Source organism: Cariama cristata, unplaced genomic scaffold (genome assembly GCF_000690535.1).
Source record: "Cariama cristata isolate BGI_N322 unplaced genomic scaffold, ASM69053v1 scaffold40375, whole genome shotgun sequence".
In the NCBI taxonomy this organism is placed as follows: Eukaryota; Metazoa; Chordata; class Aves; order Cariamiformes; family Cariamidae; genus Cariama; species Cariama cristata.
In genome coordinates this window covers 1-237 of record NW_009616527.1, presented here as the reverse complement: position 1 = coordinate 237, position 237 = coordinate 1, and the positions used below count along the sequence as shown (strand labels likewise).

The 237-nt window shown below is 59.9% G+C and overlaps 1 protein-coding gene across 1 annotated transcript in view; it reads right to left on the bottom strand.

The window, feature by feature from the left end:
* Nucleotides 1–112, bottom strand: part of LOC104161680 (phospholipid-transporting ATPase ID-like) — a gene marked incomplete at its 5' end in the record, with an annotated part of 2356 nt that extends 2244 nt beyond the window's left edge. The window contains one exon of the mRNA XM_009700195.1: nt 3–112. Within this exon, the coding sequence (XP_009698497.1) occupies nt 3–112 (110 nt within the window). The remainder of the gene's footprint in view (nt 1–2) is intronic.
* Nucleotides 113–237: the final 125 nt, after the last annotated feature.

Below are 237 nucleotides of genomic sequence, written 5' to 3'. Positions count from 1 at the left end.
GCAGGATGAGGAGGAAGAGGAAATAGGTGTTGGCCACCTCCTGGAACTGCTCGAAGAGGTTGACAGGCAGGAAGGTGACGATGTTGTACTTGGAGGTCTTGATGCAGTTGCTCTGGGGACAGATGGGGCGAGAAGCGGGGTTCACGAGTTGCTGAGGCCCCGTCACCCCCCAGCATCACTCTGGGGGCAGGGCTGCAGCTCACCATGCCCCTAATTTGGGAGCTCTGGGCAGCAGCC